Source organism: Strix uralensis, chromosome 1 (assembly GCF_047716275.1).
Source record: "Strix uralensis isolate ZFMK-TIS-50842 chromosome 1, bStrUra1, whole genome shotgun sequence".
NCBI lineage: Eukaryota > Metazoa > Chordata > Aves > Strigiformes > Strigidae > Strix > Strix uralensis.
The window spans coordinates 84,526,705-84,540,540 of NC_133972.1; the positions used below are offsets into that span (position 1 = coordinate 84,526,705).

The following is a 13,836-nucleotide window of genomic DNA, read 5'->3' on the forward strand; positions in this document are numbered from 1 at the left end:
AATTCTCCACTTCTTATTAAACGTCTGGTTTTATGGGTTTTCTTGAAAAAACTCTACAGACGTGATACTATTTTGAAGATGTCATTGTTTCCTAAGGAAACAAGGTCCATGTCATGATTCTCTTGGTCACTCCTCCCATGGTAACTTTTGAACCTGTTGGTCAGTTGCAGCTGAATATAACGCTGGGATGTTGTCTACAAATGGAGTAAGTTCTTACCAGTTTTGTGAAAATCTATGCTAGATTGCAGAGGGACTCCCACCAAGGAAAAAGTTGTTATTGAAATTCATGTGTAATTAGACACCCCCAAAATAAGAAAGGCTAGATGGTTAGAGAAAACCAGAAACCTTAAGTATATGCTAACCACCGAGAAAACTTGACTTTTTGTTTCCATTCAGCACAAACCTCTAGGGAGTGAAACTTCCATTTCAGTGTTCGAAGAATGGCTTTGTGTTGCTCATGACTTCTAGAGCTCTTCCTCATGTGCTTCACTGAAATGTTTCAGCCAGTGTAAGGAGAGACACTTCTTGGGAAAGGTTACTACTTCTTTTCAGTGAGTGATAGGTAAAACCCTGTGAAGAAGAGGGAGTTTTCACCTCCCTGAATTGAGATGTCATGCTGCAGGCAAGTCTTCTCAGCATGCAGAGGTAGCCCTTTGGAGAGGATGGGTGGGTATCTGGGAGACCTGGGTTGTACCCTGAGCTTTGCTGTTCGCCTCAAACTGCACAGTAATGCCTCCTTTCTGCTGCTGCGTGCACCCCACTGGAACAACTGCAGAGAGGCTGTCACCTCTCTTGGAAAATGCTTTGAGATTTTTCTCTGGAGCAAAAAGACGCTTGTAGACAGTCTGTGTGAATATGGGTGCATTACTAGCAGCTAGCGTGTTCATAAGGACAAATGGTGAGAGACTTTTGTTGTATTGACCAAAATATTTGTTTTCTGGTTTTGTCCTTCAGGTACCAAAAGCTGTGGAAGAGTTATGTGAAGCTGCGTCACCTGCTGGCTAATAGTCCCAAAGTCAAACAGGCTGATAAACAGAAATTATCACAGAGAGAGGTATGCTGGGCCTTCCTATAACTGATAATATAGCACAGTAAGTCATGATGCAATAAAGCCATATGACCATCCTGTTTATGAAACAATAGAAATCCTTCACAAAAGAATTTCTTTTCACGCTGTTAACACTGATTTTATTTTTATCTTTGCTTGTTAGTGAATGGAATTTTTTTCCTTTTTTCAGCTGTCAAACTACTGCAAGTTTTTTACCCAATTATAGAAATGATCATTCTAGAACGATAACTTCTTTATAGCCATTGCCATTAATGGTTTCAAGAATTAGCATAGAGAAGGACTTTTTATTTCAGAGTGCACTTTTAACTGGCTCATAATTTTAAACATTTCTCTTCTGAGATAAAAACTGCCACACTTGTGCATGGTTTTAAACCATAATTTATTAGGCAGTCTTAGTGACATTCCATAAGGTCTTTGAGTCAAAATCATCTGGTGGTTGTTATTTTCAATAATCTTTAATGAAAGATGAGGTATTTGTGGAATTTTTGTCTTTCCTCTCTTTTTTTTCCCTGAAGTGATGAGCAATAAGCATTCCCTAAGTGTAACCAATTGGGAATTAAAATCAGAAAAATAAAATCACCTAAATAGAGACATAAAACAGCCTGCTCTCAGGTATCTATTTTTTTTTAAGGTCTTGGACTGAAGCTTTGAAATTGTCTGATGCATGTCTACCGGGCACTCTTAATTGGACAACTGACATAAAGAATACATAGAGGAGAAATTAACTTTTTTGGTACTGGATGGAATTTAATTAAGTAGTATTGTATTTTTATTTATTGATTAGAAACCCTGATGATTCATAGAATCATAGAATATCCTGGGTTGGAAAGGACCCATGAGGATTATTGAGTCAAATTTCTGAATCTTCCCCAGTTTGCTAATTATGTAGCTTTGGTTGCAGTAAATGTTTGATACGTTTAACATTGTGCCTGATTTTTATTATTACTGCAAAGCATAGTATGCTCTTGCATGAGCAAGAGTCTTAGTTAACATTTTATTTATGCTGATATTACATAAGTCCTTAGCTTACTTGCTTGTAAATGGGAAAAAACACAACGTTGTGACTTAACTGTGCCACAGTTGTAAGGAAGAAAAGTTTTTGTCCCTATAGGATGTGATTTTGTTTGCTACAGCTTTCTACACTCAGAGCAAGTAGAAGGGAGGGCCATTGTTTTATGGGCATCTTTTCATTAGGGGCTAATGGATGACTTGTAAAATTATAGTGGACTGAGTGTAGGGGTGTGATTATGTCTTGATTCAAAAATAAAATGCTCCTTTTGTATTTATCACTTACCATGTGATGCGCTGAGTTTTGTTTCTAGACTGTATTATCTAGGATAATGAGCTTATCAAGTAGTTTGTCATAGTAGTTTGTTGGGTTGACATAGTGCTTGGGGATATGGTGTAGTTGGGAATGGTCAGTGTTAGGTTAATGGTTGGACTAGATGATCTTCAAGGTCTTTTCCAACCTAGATGATTCTGTGATCTGTGATTCTGTCATCAGAGAGGCATACAGGGCTGAAGCAGAAGCTTTATTTGAGAATAACCTATGCATTTTGCCAGTGGAGGTGTCGGTAACTAGGAGCTGTAGGGCTGCACCTGACTGGTACGTGGGCTTTTAAAGATTGTGAATTGTATATTATGAGTAAAACTGGAGCGCTCATGAACCAGTCAGCCTGAAAGTACAGCTAGGTCTAGCAAACGCTGTAGCACCTGTTTCAGATAACACCCAATGACACAGCCTCGAAATGTAAATTTTAGACAATGCACAAAGGGTGCAGTGCTGTAAGCATCTCTGTTCCCTCTGCCATCGATCATTCACTGAGATTGTATGATGTTATTATTTGTGACAAGGTCATGCCTGGGGGCTTTGTTCCTCTAACCTAACTTTGAGTGTTTATAGCAGGTGCATAAATTGGGACCTGAAGGCTCACTTTGAAGTCAATGGAGAGAGAAATGCATTTTTTGAAGCCTTTTATCCCCCTTCATTGAATATAAAAGGAGCCAGGGCTAACTAGCCTCCTACCCTAGATGCCTCAGTATTGAGGTGTCTGAGGTTTGATGAATCTGTGTCTGGATAGATGTGCTTCTTGGAACCACTGAGTCTCTTCAGAACAGAAGACAGAGCCTGTTCCTGCCCAGCAATGCTCACAGGCTTCAGACTGGAAGCTGGGAAGAGACAGCTTTGAGCAAGTGCCCTGTAGTGAAAAGGAGAAGGAGAGGGAGGATGGGTTGCAGCTTTGAAAAGTTTTGTGTTCTGAAGAAGGAAGAGCACTGAGGGAATCTGTAGTATTAGTGCCTGCTGTGTGGGGAGCTTGCATACCCCACAGGTTTTGTAGTATTGGAACCAGGAGATCCTGATCCAGGGATGATTTATTTTAGCTGGTTTTCTTTCTTCCCATTTTTACAGAAAATATTTTCTTTTAATGATTCTGTCCCTTTCATAGTTTCTAAAGACAAATAAACTGTTTACACAACATCAAACAGCCAGTGGTCAAGGCAAAACATATTTATTTTTTTAAATTTTTTGATTGAAATCATATTGGTAGATTTCATCGTAATAGGCTCCAGGACTAGTGAATGCTGACCCCTTTCCCAGTACTGGCTGTGATGACCAGGAACTATTATGAAGTAGCCACGATCACAAAACTTAGTCTGTTTTACTCCTACTGAATGCTTCAATCCAGGAGTATTCATGGTGATGGACTTGAATGAAGAGGTTGTTTTGCACACAGGGGTCAAGAAGGTGTTTTCGTTATAAGGACCTTAGCTTGCTCACTTATGTATCACCTTGGATGTATGAATTGGACTGGTTTGTTCTGTCATTTGCAGTAAACAATGTAGTCACCTCTTTTCTCTTCTTGGTTGATGAAAATCCTCTGTCTACACTGTACTCCAGCACGTCCACCACAGTCTGTGGCTGCTAGTTACAAGATTTGAACTAGTTTTAAAAACTGCTCACCAAAAGTAAACCTTAAATGGGTATTGTGAATGCAATCATGTGTGCGTTGATACTGCTTTGTGGTAGAAAGTTCTTCACAGGAGCTCCATTCTCTCCCTGTCTAGGAAGCACTGCAGAAAATTCGTCAGAAGAACACAATGAGACGTGAAGTGACTGTTGAGTTGAGTAGCCAGGGATTCTGGAAAACAGGGATACGCTCTGACGTCTGCCAGGTGACTAAACCACACAGATGTCTGTGATGTATTTTCTTTCTTGATAGCTGCTATATACCTCTTGCAAGGGTTTGCTGTGATTCTAGGCTGAAGAACCAAATGGAAATGAATACCTTTGCCTCAATAAGATCTGTTGATTTCGGGAACTATTCTAGTGTCCTGTCCACCCTCTCCACACACACAAAAAGTTATTTTAAAATGTTAGTTTTCTTTCCACTGACTGATTAGTACAAGGGAGAGCAGGTAGGAATGGCCAGCTTAAGGCTGGAGGTTAGCGAAATGCTGAGTCTGGTGTGGAACTCCAAGGGCTTCTTCATCTTTCAGTTGGGTTGGTTTTAGATATTTTTGTTTTAATATATTTTTCTATTTAGATATTTTTTAAAAAGCAAATTTCACAGTGAAGCATGAAGAAATATCTTTCTGCTAGAAAGAAAAGAGAAAAAAAACCACCACAACTAACTTTTGGATTAAAACAGGTGACCCTCAGTATGAGGATATCTTTCAGATACTCTGTTTCATACACATGACATCTCCAAAGTACAGATCTCTACTGGATCCTATTCTGAAGCAGTTGACAGCCACTAGCTTTGTGATATGATAAAAATAAGTGCAATTTTTACATAATACTATATTAGTAAAATTCAAGTAGTTATAACAGCCAAATAAATATACTAGAGGTATACTTTCATCATTTTTTTAGCAGTTGTTTTGGAGATGTTATTTAAGAATTAAATGCTTACAATTTAATATTAACTTAACAGTTTGAAGTATAACCTTTGGGGCTTGCTAGGCAAAGGTATATGGAGAAATCCCATTGTTACCTTAGAAGTTTGGTAAGGCCAAAGGGGAAATTCTAACCGGAGAAAAATGCTAATAACTAGAATTGCTTTTCTTCTGTCTGAAACATTTCTTGTGATTCTACTATTGCTTCTGAAGTCAAAGAAACAGAATAGTGGAACAGTATCTTCTCACATAGCTGAGGAAAATTATGGCCCTTTTCTAATTATTTGTTTTGAACTGTATCTATTTTTACAGGTTAAGTAAACAGAGTAAATTTCTAGCTTGGGAACTTTGAAACAGTTCTGTGTTATTCATAATATCTTCTGTGATTCATCTCTTAATGTCTTCTTGGATATTCCTGTTTCGTTTTGTTGTTAAAGGACAGCAAAACACCAAAGAACGATGAAAGTAAAGCTGTTTCACAGCTTTGGGCCCATCTGCAGCTGTAACATCTAAATCACCCAGTTCTGGTATGAAGGTCCTTTGATTCGATTTCTTTGAGAGGCCAAGAGTAGGCAAACTGCATGTCTGTAAAATGCAAGATTGCTGCTGGTGCTACGTGCTTTTGCCTAGATTAAGGAAGACTTAAACTAAATATGCATAAATCAACTCTGTGGGCAGAGCTGAAGTGCAGTGATTTAAAATTAATGCTTTTAAAAGCATTGCCTTTTAGAAGATTGAAATTCTTTTAAGTCACTCTGGTAGCTTATAGTTGCTCTAAGTTCCATGTAGCAGTAATGACACTGGTCTTTGCAGTCTTATAAATGAACTGCTTAGAGGGGGAGAAGAGAGGGTGAGTGCAATGTTCCAAAACCATAAAATGGCTGTGTTCTGCCAGACTCACTTCAAGTTATCTGCTAGGTGAAGTGCACTACTTGGCTACTAAGCTGGGCAGCCCTTACTACGGAGTCTGGCAGCATGGAGCCGTGCTGCAAAGATACTGCCCCCCCCTCCACCACACACACACACACATCGTTGCCTGTATTGTTGCTGGTGTGCCCTCAACACCTGTGTTAAGTGTTCAGGGTGAGGAGAGAAATGATGTATTTCAAAATATTTCAGCTCACCTGGTTCTTAACAGCTTCAGGTCAGGAGTGTCTGCCAGGGGGGATGGTGGCACTAGCTGTGGGTACTGGAGACTCCCTGCCTTGGCATGCCTGCTGCAGCAAGAAAAGAACATGCAGCATTGTTAAAATCATATATATTAAAAAACAAAAAAAGAAAGTGCTTGCATGTTTATAACCAGATGCAAGTACCAAGGTTATGGGGTAACTTCTGTGGCCATATGGTTTCAGGAGACTTTTTTTTAATCGCTAGCCATTTTTTAGCCTAAGCCAATTTTAAAAGCTTATATTTTATTTTCTTATAAAGAGATAAATGCGTAAAACATCAGAAACATTAAATAGCTATAATCCAACATGATGCACATTAATTGAATCAATCAAGTATTTAGTGCCATGGAAGCAGCACTTAGTCAATATAACTGCAAGAGTCAAATTAAAGGCCTTCTGTGTGCTTCCAGGGAGATGTCACTTCTTAGTTCACTGCACCACAGCTGATAAAAATCTAAAACTATAGATTTCAGTCCTCAAACTTAGGGCCACATGTATTTGTATAAAGAATATTAAACCTTGCTTGAGGGACTTTTTCTGCCTAGCACAGTGGAACATACAGTCAGGGAAGAAGAGTTGTCACATGAAACAAGTTTTGGGTTGGGTTTTTTTGTTGTTTTTTCTTTTTTCTTTTGTAAAGATTTCCTTCTATGAAGGAAGACATAGGAAGCACACGTGTACAGATTATGTGGAGGTAAGAGGGGTGTTCTCCCAGCTTGTAAAGTACCCTAAGAAAAATCTAAGTGAGTGACATGGTAACAAAATAAAAATTTGCTTCCACTTACTCAGTTTGCTTGGGGTGGTTTTGCATTTATCTGTCATTCAGAGATCCAGAGAGTCTTTTTCTTGCTGTTAACTAGTTAATTCCATCTGGTGGAAAAGGACCTGGTGGTGTTGGTTGACAGCCACCTGAATATGAGCCAGCAGTGTGCCCAGGTGGCCAAGAAGGCCAGTAGCATCCTGTCTTGTGTCAGAAATAGCGTGGCCAGCAGGGACAGGGAAGTGATCTTACCTCTGTACTCAGCACTGGTGAGGCTGAACATCAAATACTGTGTTCAGTATTGGGCCCCTCACTACAAGACATTGAGGTGCTGGAGCGTGTCCAAAGAAGAGCAATGAAGCTGGTGAAGGGTCTGGAGCACAGGTCTTATGAGGAGTGGCTGAGGGATCTGGGGTTGTTGAGCCTGGAGGAAAGGAGACTCAGGAGAGACCTTATTGCACTGTTTGTAGAAGACCTGAAAGGAGGTTGTAGTGAGGTGGGTGTTGGTCTCTTCTCCCAAGTAGCAAGTGATAGGACAAGAGGAAATGGCCTCAAGTTTTGCCGGGGGAAGTTTAGATTGGATATTAGGAAAAATGTCTTCACCAAACTGGAACAGGCTGCCCAGGGAAGTGGTTCAGTCACCATCCCTAGAGGTATTTAAAAGAGGTGTAGATGTGGTGCTTAGGTTTAGTGGTGGAGTTGGCAATGTTAGGTTAATGGTTAAACTCTATGATCTTTGGGGTCTTTTCCAACCTAAATGATTCTATGATTAACTTCCAGCGATGTGTTCAGTTCTCAAGAATTTCGCAGTCTTTTACTTAAACAGAAAGTATTGCCATTGGTTATTCTCAACTTCTCAATACTAACTGAGTATTTTCTGCTGTTCTCTCTTTAATGACATGCAGAAATCCATAACATCATTTATTCTGTAAATTATACATCATTTGCTTTGTATGCTTGTTTTTCTTGCATCCCTCCAAACTCATCTTCTATAATCATACACATTCCTCTTTCTGAAATTAAGTGATAGCTGTCAGATTTTGATTGCCTTAAAACACATCATTCTTTTGAATATATTCCTGTCATGTCACTAATAGAAATGATTAGAAGAACTGAAATTTGATATCAGTGTCACAAAAATGGTCACATGCATAAAATTCTTTAAATACTGACATTTCTCCTGTAGCTCTTACTCTTCACTCTTATGCAAGATTTTTGATGTTATTGTACTTGCTGTATTTCTGTACTGATAAACAATAGTACTTGCTTATTTCAAGACAGATCTGTCTGAAGTCAATATTAGTGTAGAATTCCACCTTTAAAACACTGAAAGAGGGAGACTTTCATTGTCGCAAGAGAGTTAGTTAAATTGTTACTGAAATTTTCCCTAACAGAGAAACATTATCTGTTTCCTAGATGATCAAACAGCAACCTTTCTGATATTTTTTTAGCACATTAAACCAGTAAATGCCAGACTATGTCACTTCAAAAAGCCCCTAATTCTTCTTCTGAAGGAAATGAAGTAAGGCATTAATAACTGCTTGAAAATCAAGTGGCTACTGTTGTTCGGTGAAAGCTGGTTAAAGTGGTATAAAATGCTTCTTCCCTAATGTTATGAGGCAGAGGGGAGACGTTTTTTTTTTTATCTTTGGTACTAACCTGTAGGAGTCTGGGCCGCGCTGGGAGAAAGTTAGTGCAGACAGAAGAATGCAAGGACGAAGACAAGGCCAGCAAAATAAGGCTGGCAAAAACACACAAGATAGCAGATAAGCGAGAAACACCTGTGGTCAGCAAAAGCACACAAGTCTGAGCAAAACAGGGTATGAGATAAGGGAGTTTTGGCAAGTTTTGGGCTTTATGTGCTAATTGCAATTAACCAATGCAAATGCTTGTAGAGGCGCGTGAACAGCGCGTGTAGATGACCTGTAGCCTATTAGAAGATAGATGAGTGCGTGTACGGAACTTAGTAGAATATAAATGTAACCAGAAAAGGAAAAATAAAAAAAAAGATGGACGACCTGATCATCACATTGGTGTTGTGTCGTTTCTGTTCCTGCATGGAGAAATAAGGACCCCGGCTAATGGTGACCCCGACACTAACCTAAAACTGCAGGGTGTTAAATAAGAAGGTACAAACATACAGCATCATATTCAGTCGCAGCTTATTGAAATTTGGTGTTATTGGTGACCAGACATTTTTTGCCTCATTCAAAATACTTAAGTGCAAGACTGGTTTTATGTTATTTATTTAGTCTGGGTAGGGCTGTGTTCCCACTATGATGATGCAGATGGGCAAACCTGATTTAATTAAGAGCTCTGATGATGAAGTTTGGGAAACCATGATTTTTTTAACTCATTTAAACCAAAACAGTAAAAGTCAGTGTTGTGATGAAGGGAAAGTGTTTGTATTTATAGCTTAGTCAACTGAATACTGTATACACTGAAATTGAATGCTTTTCCTTATTGCAATTGTTTTTTAGCATGCAATGATGCTTCCTGTCCTCACCCACCACGTGCGCTACCATCAGTGTCTGATGCATTTGGACAAATTGATAGGCTACACTTTTCGAGATAGGTGCTTGCTGCAGGTAAGATGCGAAAAAAGTAAGCTACTTGCTGGTTTGTCTTCCTAATATTATTGAGTTTATCCATAATCCTACCTGCTGTACAAACTTGAGAAATGTGCTGTATTGCTGCAGCTTGGATGTACTTGATTACTTGCACTGCAGATCTTTCAAAAGTTTCAGTTATCACAAGACACTTCTGAATAGAGACATCTATTGTGCATGTAGGCATACACCTACCTTTGCTCCAGTGGTAGGTCTGAATTTGCTTATATTGTGTAGAAAGACAAAAATATGCTTACTGAAAAGACTGTCAGGTACATTACTCATTATTTCCATGTAAGTTCTTTTTTTAGATATTTGTGAAGAATACAGTGTTGTTCTGCAGATGAGCATACGTGCCTTGCTTCTTCCTTTTATAGTCTATTGTTCCAAAAAGAATAATTTAAGTGTTGCCTTTTTATTTTGCATTTATAGCTAGTGAAAAGGAATTTGCAAATGTACGTTCAGCTCTTTGATTTCTATGAGTACATGATGAAATATTTCATTTACAAACAAGGGCAGGAACTGGAGAGGAGAATTTGTTACGTGTTTTAAATGCATCCATGTTGCATAACCAGTTATTTACGTAAGCGCATATTTGGAGTTGATCAGCTGCAAAGTCTGACTGTTGGCATGGTGGCCCCTTTCCTCTTGCGGTTTTTCTGAGGTTACTGAAGGGAAATGGAGACTTCTGTTCAGAATTTTCCCCTGAAATAAGCATCATCTGTCTTCACTGACTGGGGCTGAGAAAGGTGAATTTTCTCTTAAGTTCAAAACATGCAGTTTCTGTACGTGTATGGAGACTTTACTCCCAAACTACTTTAAGCAGAGGCTTACAGAGAAATCTTTTCTCATAGCTTCTCTGTCTTCTAGAAGTTGGTTTCCAGGCTTGCTCTACTGAAAGTTATATTAAATATTGAGCACCTTGTAGGATTTGGTTGTTTGCAGGCTGCCTTAATTTTAATATGAAAGATAAAAATGCAATGATGGAAATCTTCAAAATGTTGGGACCAAACACATAAACCAAAAAGCAAATTGCAATTGAAAAGGAGGAGAAAGCAAGTGTGTCAGCATTAGTCAAATTAATGTTTAGTTATAACAAAAGTACTTTTTAATGCTTGATCCCTATGCAAATTTATGTAAAAACCTAGAAACTTGTTCCTGAAGAGAAAGAGCTTTTAAAAAAATGTATATAGCAGCAGTCATCTACTTAAGCATAGGAAATATTAGATGTATAATTTTGCATTGATTTTTACCTGTTTAATTATGATGTATTTTTTTTAAAGTATAGACTGGGCAAGAAAGATTACACTAATTTAACTATACAGATAAATTGTAATGTGTCATCTAGTTCAGATGGAGGAGAAGTTGAGAATGTGCAATTATGACAAACTTATTAATATTAGCAAGGAATTAAAAAGGACTTGGAGAAAGTTCTTATTGTTGATTAAATACAATTTTACTCTCTAAAACAATTAAGCTTCTCTAAGTCTTATGTTTGCAAAGTCATGGACAATATTTGAATGAACTACTGGAGTGTCTTTGCTCACAGCCTGCAGCACCAGTCCTGCAAGGGTTTCAGAAGTAACTTTATGCAGCTTGAATTTGCCAGTGTACTTATTGTTTTATATACAAGGTGTATACAAATGTACACATACATTTATACATGCATAATATTTTTAAGTGTGTATGTGTAAGGAGAAAATGCGTGAGTTTGCAGGATGGGGTCGTACAAGCTAGCTGTAGTTCTATTTACTGCTGCCATTTTAGTAGTGGTGGTGTCAGCAGCGGAATAAGCTTTTGATAATGCTAGGTGGTACAAATGTAAACCAGAAAACCAATCCTGCCATTGCTGTTCACTTCCAGTTGAAGAGTGGCCCTGTATAGTCATGAGAGAAAGAGTTCTTCTGTGAATAACTATGCCAGAAATAATATACTTGTTTGTTGGTTGGGGTTTTTTTGAAGTAGGAAAGTTTTATAGATATTTAAAGAACTTAAACCAAATATGTGAATGATTGATAAGCTCTTTTAGTTGTTCATATTTTTAATATGAATATTCATGCTGCAATGTTAGAGTGAATATATGTTTAAATAAGCAAATGTATTGAAATCAGGTCAGCAAAGCTGGTAAGCAAAACTCCTAGCGCAAATTGACAGTTCATGCTTTTTCTCTTCTAAACTAATTTTTCTTTAAAGAAAAAATCCTGTTGAAAATTAATTAGTTAAACTGATGATTGGGCATAAATGTTGCTTCTTTCTGGCATCTGAAATAGTACATCCTACATTTAAATTACTGGAACCAAACTACTGATTAACGACATCACTTTGTAGCTTTTCTTCAAACTGAAAAATAACAATTATTATCTACCAGTTAAATATATATTTTTTTCCTTACATTTGCGAAAATATATCTAAGATTTTTTTTTTTCCCTGTATGTGCTATGTTATAGCTTGCCATGACTCATCCAAGCCATCACTTAAACTTTGGAATGAATCCAGATCATGCCAGAAATTCCTTATCCAACTGTGGGATTCGACAACCAAAGTATGGAGATAGAAAAGTTCATCATATGCACATGAGAAAAAAAGGTATGCTGTTACACCACTACCATTTTTCTCCCACTTAATCAGTAAGAAATCCTTTTGTCCATTATTATTTCCTTGGCCATTGTTCCTTTGAGAGATCCCTTCAGTGGAGGATTTAAATGCTTTTATACACAGGCACCAGTGAGATCTTTCTAAAAGACTGCGTTTTGCAAATTAATCAACAAGTAAAGAGCTGAGAAAAAGCAAGGATAATAAATGGGAGGATGTGTTTTCTTTGATTTTTGGCCAAGTATTGTTTTCTTAATTTGCTGCTCAACATGGTGAGCAAACTGGAGGATATTTTGTAAAAATGTCTTATTAATGTGAAAATACATGGTCTGTCTGCTGCAGAATATTCCTTGTCCCTTAAAAGTATATTCAGCTGTAATGAAGTAAATTGTTTATGTAATGCTTGGCATGTCTTTTTCATGCAAAGATGGTATTTTTATCTGGCTCTGAATACAGAAATCAGTAGTATTGTAACGGGACTGCAGTCAGGCAGAGAGCATCTGCAAGGATTATACTTGCTTTAAGTAAACCCTGTAAAAAACAGGATGATCTTGTGTGCAGCAATTACAAAGTAACATTTTGAGCAGTTATTTTCTAAGCCTATTCAAATTGAATTAGTGGTTGTTTATTTAATAGTGCATTGTTTATATTTCTAGGGATAAACACCCTGATAAATATTATGTCCCGTTTGGGACAGGATGATCCAGCTCCTTCCAGGTAATGCTTTTGTTTGCAAGTAGGAAAGCTGTGGCAGGGGGGTAGATATTTAATAGAAACAACCAACTTACTGTCAGCAACAGCTTTGACAAATAGTTGAAATGAAAAGTCATTTTCAATTGGCTTTTTTATTATGAAGATGTGCTCAACCGCCATTAGCAGTGACATAGTAAATGTTTGGTCATGCCTGCAGAAAACTCCTCAGGAAGGTTTTAAGAGATAATTACATCATTGTAGTTTATCCTTGAAGTGAGGACTAAAAGGCTACCTTTTTGCTTTCTGCAGAATAAAACATAAGATTTGTTGTTATTGTTATCACTGATATAAATTGGATTCCCCATCACATTTCCTCACAGTCGTTCATTCCTGGCATGGCACCTTGTTAACATGAGTGTGATACTGAACATGGGTTTCACTGATTTACTGGTCCAATTTAAAGACACATGCAAAAACCATTAATGCTGTAATGTAATAATCCTTAAATGACCACTAAGAATTCTCTGCAAATAAGTAACATTTAAGATGTGGTTTATAGCCACAGACACCATATTTAGCCAGACTGAATAAACAAAGCTCATAGGGCTAATGCAAGAAACAGTTGCATGTGAAAATTCCTAAATGCATGCAGGCAGAGTGGATTTTAGTTAACTAGTGCTATGACTAGGCCTTTTAGGATTCGTCATTTTGGAGGAAGCTCAGGAATGGGAGGAATTGAATTCTGAATAAATTATTGTTGCAGTGTTCCCCAAATGCTGTTTCAGCTAGACCATGCCCTTTTCTTTGAGAGTCAGCCTGAAGCTTATTTCAGCCCTGTTAAGATAATGTGAGATAAGGCTAAATTGCATTAATTCTCACAAAATAACACACAAATATAAAACCCCACATCTGAGAGATCTGTGTTTTCCACTATGTTGCTACACAGAGAAGTTGTAGTTTTGCTCGCACCTTATTGTTTTACACAGCAGAGGTATTTGAATTCTATCAGCCCATAACAAAGGCCTGCTATTTCAGAAATTAGACTAA

At 37.8% G+C, this 13,836-nt stretch overlaps 1 protein-coding gene across 6 annotated transcripts in view; it reads left to right on the forward strand.

Moving 5' to 3' along the window:
- Positions 1 to 13,836, forward strand: part of DROSHA (drosha ribonuclease III) — a 75,718-nt gene that overhangs the window by 33,869 nt on the left and 28,013 nt on the right. For all 6 annotated transcript variants that reach the window (XM_074873846.1, XM_074873856.1, XM_074873838.1 and 3 more), the window contains 5 exons: positions 955 to 1,054; positions 4,136 to 4,243; positions 9,376 to 9,483; positions 11,952 to 12,090; positions 12,753 to 12,813. In XM_074873846.1, coding sequence (XP_074729947.1) covers positions 955 to 1,054; positions 4,136 to 4,243; positions 9,376 to 9,483; positions 11,952 to 12,090; positions 12,753 to 12,813 — 516 coding nt within the window. The remainder of the gene's footprint in view (positions 1 to 954; positions 1,055 to 4,135; positions 4,244 to 9,375; positions 9,484 to 11,951; positions 12,091 to 12,752; positions 12,814 to 13,836) is intronic.